This window comes from Phalaenopsis equestris, unplaced genomic scaffold (genome assembly GCF_001263595.1).
Source record: "Phalaenopsis equestris unplaced genomic scaffold, ASM126359v1 Scaffold000002, whole genome shotgun sequence".
Taxonomy (NCBI): Eukaryota; Viridiplantae; Streptophyta; class Magnoliopsida; order Asparagales; family Orchidaceae; genus Phalaenopsis; species Phalaenopsis equestris.
In genome coordinates, this window is record NW_018164444.1 from 59,462,300 (window position 1) to 59,469,433 (window position 7,134).

The window sequence follows — 7,134 nt, forward strand, 5'->3', positions numbered from 1 at the left end:
AGTTGATACATAACCTCATTTGCTAAGCATAGTCGTATCGTCAATGCCGCTCGCTGTTACAATTCTTCCCAATCTTCATCCTCAATGGCATCTGGATTTGCTGCCCGCAAAGCCTTCAAGCCTTCAAGATTCCCTGTTGTGCCAACAGATGTTTCACCCTGGTTTGCCATAATTCGAAGTTACCAGTTCCGTCGAACTTCACCACCTCGAATTTTGCACCAGAAAATGCCATATGAAAATTATTCCTGCAACGAACCTTTCTGCAAAAAATTACTCTGCAAAAATCCTTGTAAATTTTTTTTTTGAAAAGAAGAAAATCTTTTTCCCCTAATTAATGAATTTTACTTAATTAAATTTCTTTAATTAATTTTTCCTTAATTAAATGCTTTTAATAAACATAATTTTAACTTCCCTTTCCAATCCTCTACTGCAGCCTTCAGCTGAAGAAATTCCAAATTCCTTTCAAAATTGCTCCTTTGCACAGCAGCCTTTACCGGAGCCAAAATTGGAAGGGAATCCGCAGCACCAACAACAATAGAAGCTATTTTATTCCTTTATTCTCGGCCACCGATGGAACGCTCCTTTCCTTTTCTTCCCGGACAGCGCTCCTTCCTTTTCTTCCCGGAATCACCTCCTCGCGCAGGAGATCGATGTTGTATCACGATCCAACTGTTCGCTAGCTCCTGTATCGCGATCCACTGTTTCGCAAACTCCTCGCGATCCCGTGTTTCGCGAACTCCTGCCCTGTCGATCCGCAGAAGCCTCGCACACGTCGCCTGAATGCCTCGCGGAAGAATTGCGGAAAGAACAACGATTTGTGCTTATCGTGATTCTGCTTCTCCCTCCCGCGATTCGCCTCTTCCGCGATTCTCTTTCCGTTGCCGAAACAGCAACTTCTTCGCGATCCTTCCCGACGCCTCCCTCGCCGAACTCCTTCAAATCTGCCTTCAAATCTGCGTCGTCGGCCGAATACCTCGATTCCGAACCGAAGCCACGCAGATCCCGAAACTTCTCCTTCCAACATCCCCAAATCGTTATTCTTACTTCCTGCGCCTTCACAATTTTCTTCTCTGCCCTCGAACCTGCGCTCTGATACCACTTGTTGAGAAAATTAGGGCGAAGAAAAACTAAAACGACATAAATCCAGAAGAACACAGAGATTTAACGAGGTTCGGCAAAGATGCCTACGTCCTCGGGAGCAGAGCGGCGAGTTCCTTTCAATATTCATAAAAGAGGTTACAGAATAGAGGGATACCTCATGGGATTACTAACAGACCTATTTATAACCCCACGAGTAAATCCTAAGCACAATATGTAATTACAACATTACCCCTATACCATACCGCGGGGCTTTGCGCCCGCATTCCAACCCACGTAACTTCCCAATTTGGACAGATTCTTCCGCTCTGATCCCTAGCGTCTGTCCCGATATGGTATATGAGTCATACCATAACAATAACAACACTAAATTAATAGGTACTTGAAAACTTATCATACATTCAATAAATACAATAGTGGTATATAAGTAAATGCCCTTAATCAGTTTATATATATATAAACATAGTAAATAGTTTCACGAAACTTCAGTGAAGCAATCTTAAGGTGGAAAAGTCTCACAAGAAACCCTAATCTCATAAATGCCACAAGCAGGACTTAGTCTATTTTTTCTCCGTGAAAATTTGACCCAGAAAAAAAAAAAAAATTAGTCCTCGAGGCCACCCTATATAACGCTGCAGTATGTTTCTATTCTCTTATCCAAGAGAAAAAAAATTATATATTTATATATATCGAAGCTATTTCTGAAAATTTTTAAGAGAAAGCCATGAAAAAGCACAGTTTCTTCGTCTCCATTATCGCCGTTAGCTCGCTCCTTAGCTTCCTCATTGCAGGTTCGAGTTTCAGTCTCCAATTTCTCTCCTTTTCGTATTTATATTTAATCATCATTTGGTATTTTCGTAATTGTATTATGTTATTATGTTATGTATCGAAGCTATTTTTTAAAATTAAAAAATTACCTTTTTTTTTTTTTTTCAATCAGGAGTGGAATCAATAGGGGTCTGCTATGGCAGGGATGGGAACAATCTCCCTTCACCAAGTGACGTCATTGCTCTCTACAAATCCAACAATATTGGAGGGATTCGGCTGTACAGCCCCGACCAAGACGCCCTCCAAGCCCTCCAAAACTCCAACATTCCCGTCATCCTCGACGTCCCCAACTCCGACATCCCCTCCCTTGCCTCCTCCTCCTCCTCCGCCGCCTCTTGGGTACAAACCAACATCCAGCCCTTCTCCTCCTCCGTCTCCTTCCGCTACATCTCCGTCGGCAACGAGCTCATCCCAAGCTCTCAAGCCCAATCTATCCTTCCTGCCATCCAAAACCTTCAAAACGCCTTACAATCCGCCGGCCTTCAAATCAAGGTCTCCACTTCCGTCTCCACCGGCGTTCTCTCCACCTCCTACCCTCCTTCCGCCGGCGCTTTCTCCTCCGACGCCCTCACCACTCTGCAACCAATCATTAACTTTCTCGCCAGCAATGGCGCTCCCCTGCTCGTAAACGTCTACCCTTACTTCAGCTATGCCGGCGACACCGCCGACATCTCCCTCGAATACGCGCTGTTCACCTCGCAGGGGACGGTGGTGCAGGACGGTGGGCTGAGTTACCAGAATCTGTTCGATGCGCTTGTTGATGCGGTTTACTCGGCGTTGGAGAAGACGGGAGGTTCTGGGGTAGCGGTCGTGGTGTCGGAGAGCGGGTGGCCGTCCGACGGCGGGACGGCGGCGACCGCAGATAATGCGCAGACCTATGTTTCTAATTTAATTAAGCATGTGGGGCAGGGGACGCCGAAGAGGCCGGGGAGTATTGAGGCATATATATTCGCCATGTTTGATGAGAATGAGAAGCAGCCACAGGGTATAGAGAATCACTTTGGGTTGTTCACTCCCGATAAGCAGCTTAAATACTCCATTTCGTTTTAGGCATAAAAGCTTGCATGCAGCTCGAAATAAAGCGACGTGGAGCAACACACGTTGTCACGTGGTATATGTATTGGGTAATAAAAGCTTGGTGTTTTAATTTATTTGGTCTGGTTTCTTATGTGATTTTTAAGGTTTTGAGAAATATTTTCTCATCATAATAGCTAATGGGGTTGATTATATCTATGGCAGAAAGAAAAGAAAGTTATGCGAGGATTAAACAACTAAAAACAAACTGATTAAAAAGTACTAGTTTATGAATAAGGATTGTTATTGTGTCAATCACAACTTACAATTAATGACATACTAACTAACATATTGAGTTTCATTAACATTATATTAAGCATTTCTTTAATCATATGCTCATAAGCTAACTAGATGAATGGTTTTGGGTTTCTATTCATTTCAGTTTGGGGCTTTATGATTTTTGTAGAATTATTTTGATTTTGAAGGATTAAATTAATTCAATCTTCTAAGGATGAGATTAATGGTTAGGATTTGTCACATTTTATTAAAAAAATTCTAATATTTGGCTTACATTTCTAATCCTTTCAACGAAGGTGTGCTCAAGGGCAATTAGGGCGATTACACTTGTGGAAGAACTAACGCTTGACTTCATGTAAGTCTGAGGAGGAGGACAATTAACGTGGATGCTTTTGTATGGAACATATATATATATATAAATATATATATATATATATATATATATATATATAATAATAATAATAATTGGAGCAAATTTAATATATGAATATAACTGATACGTACTATTAATCTCGGAAAAATATAGTGAAATATTAATTTTAATTGATAGACCGTATACTTTACTCGAATCAAATTGAAGAAATTTAAAACTGAAAAATTTATCTTATATTAAAATTTTTAGCTTAATTATTGTTCTTCTGATTAATTAATCGCAAATCACAGTGGATTACTTCATAAGATGATTAGAAGTCATCCTCGTTTGTCCCAATATTGATTTGCAATAAGTAAACCTAAGAAGTTTTAAGGGGCAAAAAGCAAATCTGGGAGCTCTATATCATCACGCAACCAATTGCTTAACAAAGGCTATTTGGAATTCTGCCCAGCTGATTTTTTCCTTGCCATGAAAGCTAAGAGTTGGGCTAATAGTATGAACAATCCGAGTTTAGTAATTGCTCAAATTAAAGTTTAACATTTATTAGTTAAGAGTCAACTCAAAGAAGCTGAATCAAGGGGAAATATGAATGGAATGGAATACTGGGTAATTATGCTTGGCTTCTATCTTGATGGTGAATGTTGTGGATCCAAAATTGATAATTTTTTTTCATTGAAGGACTGAGCAACAAAAATTATTGGGAATGCAAAGAAGCAAAATTATTCTCATAAGATGGGTCGAGTTTGGTCTGTTAGAATGCAAGAAGAGATGGTATGACTTACCTCCCTTTCATTTATGTTCTTCAAGATAGGTTGCGGCTATGGCAAGTTATTAGAATGCGGAAGAATGGATTGTGGTTTTCAGAGGATGTAAGGCTTAGCGGAGTATTATAAATTTTGCATATTTATATTGATAAATCTAATATGTACATTAAAATGGACTGTTTATCATATATTTTAGGTGCAATCCTGTAGCTTTCTCGTAGAAGAAGGTTTGAAACCGGAGGATGGCATTGGAGAGGCAATAGAGAAGGTGTTCATGCAAGTGATCATGAGTCCTAAACGTGCAGGAAGAGTATTGAAGTGAAAGAAACAAAAAATCGTAAGAAAATTAAAGAACACAAGAGATTTTACGAGGTTCGGCAATGTGCCTACGTTCTCTGGAGCAAAATGGTGGTTTCTATTTCAGATGTAAAATTATGATTCCCATAGAGTTACAAATATTATATATGAATACAACTCTTAAGGAACTTACAAAAATACCCTTGTACCGGACGTTGCCCCCGCACCCCAACTCACTTAACAAAACTCTCTGATTTGAACAGATGCTTCTGCTGTCCTTCACTCCAATATCTATTCCTTATCAGCTATATGAGCCAAAACTAACAAGTATGAACACGAGTACATGATTAAAAGTGACTCCATCTTGATACTTTCCACGCACTATCAACTTCATAGGTGAGAGCAGTGGAGGTAGCTGCTTTGACCTAGTCGCCAACAGGCCTGAAGAGAAGTTGTAGTCTGTAAGATCTGAAATAAGAGTATTTATGCAACAGTTTCAGACACAGTTTTCAACATGCGGCAGCTCACATCTGGGCTGCGTGTATGTTAAAGAAGAGAGCAGAAATAATATGTTTTATTGTTAATAATCTGTCAATTTTATTGCGACGGTGAGCTTCTTATTTCTCTTGTTAAAATGTGTTACTATAATCAATGCATGATTTTGAGTGATTGAACTAGGCTGCGTGTTGCTTTACTGTTAGAAATGTTGTGGTATATTGAAATAGTACGATGAACGACGAAGTGAAAAATAGAACAAAAAAAATTCACACAAAAAAAAGAACAAGCAGATTTGTGATTTGACAAATTACCTACATCTACGGAGTTGCAGAAGATTTTATTAATTGAGGAATTTACACTAGTTTGATCACGTCGACAATTACAGGGTCTCCCACTTGCTTTATCTCTCTCTACACCGAGATTCACCCAAGAGCAAGAACACCGAAGAGGAAGAAATACGTACAAGAGAAAAAAAATCTATTTCTCTTCTGCCGCAAACCAACAAGAAGAAATCAAGAAGAGCAACATTCTTCTTCCACTATCTTTTTCTTTCTTCTGCCAAACACACAAAAAACAACACCTTGCAAAAACACCTGTCGAAGAGGAATATCAAGGGAGTGACGATTCCTCCCTCGCGATCGAACCAGTAGGCATCCAGCACAGTCACACGAGCAAGGTAAGCGGTTTTCTGTTTTGCGAGCGAGAGATAGAGACATGGAGCTTGACTTTCTTATTTCGTGAACTGAAGAAGGCGAGTCTTCTCTTTTTCGCGAACTGAAGGAACGGAAGCGGGCGAAGCTTGCGGGAATGTGGGAGATGTTATTTAGTGATTTTTTTTTTGTTTTTCTGAATCGGGCTCCACCTCAACAAATCTCCCACTTGGAGACCGGTACACAAACAACAACGTCTTTTTCCTCAAACTGATATCCTCAACTGGCGGCGTAACGCTTTTCCTCAAACGTGTTATCCTCCACCTCTGAAACTCAAGACCCATGTATTCACACTAGAAGACCAATTGAAGCCGCACACAACTTCAGTTTCTCAAGAGTCCACTTGACCTTTTGTAGAGTCCACTTGTTCCTGTTTGGAAGTGCAATGTCAATATCTCCCATTCCTATCACGTTCAGAGCTTTTCCATATGCCATATATACTTTCCCAAACTCACCAACAACATAATTTCACATCAATTCCTGATGAAAAGTTGTATGGAAACAAGCCAGTAATCAGCAGAACTATGAACTGCTAATAGTAGTGCATCCTGTTATTCTTCAGTTACCACATTTGCATTGTCATTCTCCTTCTTATTACTGCAGTTCCTCTTTATGTGGTCAGTATTGCCACAATTCCAACAAGTTACTTGTTTACTTGACTTGCTCCTTGTTTTGTTATTTGATTTTGATCTTCCCCTATTTGAGTTCCTGTCATGAGATCTCCCTCTAGAATCAACATTTAGTGTCGAACTCAAACCTGAGATCTCGCTAGAATCTTTCCTGCACATCTCCTAAGCCAAAATTAAATCACGAATATCTTCATATTTCAAGTTTGATTTACCTGCATAATTACTAACAATCATCCTCATAGCTTCTCAGCTATTTGACAATGAAGCCAATAAGATCAGTGCACGTATCTCATCATCAAATTCAATTTCCACAGATGATAATTGATTTGTGATAATATATTTTGTGATAATATTGAAATCATTCAGGTGTTATAAAACAGACGTACCTTTGACCGCGACTTTATATATGCTTAAAAATACAAGATAAATATGGACGTAATAAATATTCAATAATTGTAAAGTCACACTTATCAATACAAGTATACATATCTCTCAAGTAATATAGGGCTCTAATGGAGTCCTAGATATCGATCCCACAGGGAGTGGTTTAGAACTGCGAACTAAGATTTTAGAAAAGTAATACTTTAATGACAACAATGAAGTTCAATTTGCTTATCTATCACTAA

General features: G+C 39.3%; 1 protein-coding gene across 1 annotated transcript; it reads left to right on the forward strand.

Moving 5' to 3' along the window:
• Nucleotides 1–1,770: 1,770 nt before the first annotated feature.
• On the forward strand, nt 1,771–3,140 carry LOC110027218 (glucan endo-1,3-beta-glucosidase-like). The gene is made up of 2 exons (XM_020728557.1): nt 1,771–1,889; nt 2,039–3,140. Exons 1-2 carry the CDS (start codon nt 1,823–1,825, stop codon nt 2,974–2,976), a joined length of 1,005 nt encoding a protein of 334 aa, XP_020584216.1. The 5' UTR covers nt 1,771–1,822; the 3' UTR covers nt 2,977–3,140.
• The last annotated feature ends 3,994 nt before the right edge of the window (nt 3,141–7,134 follow it).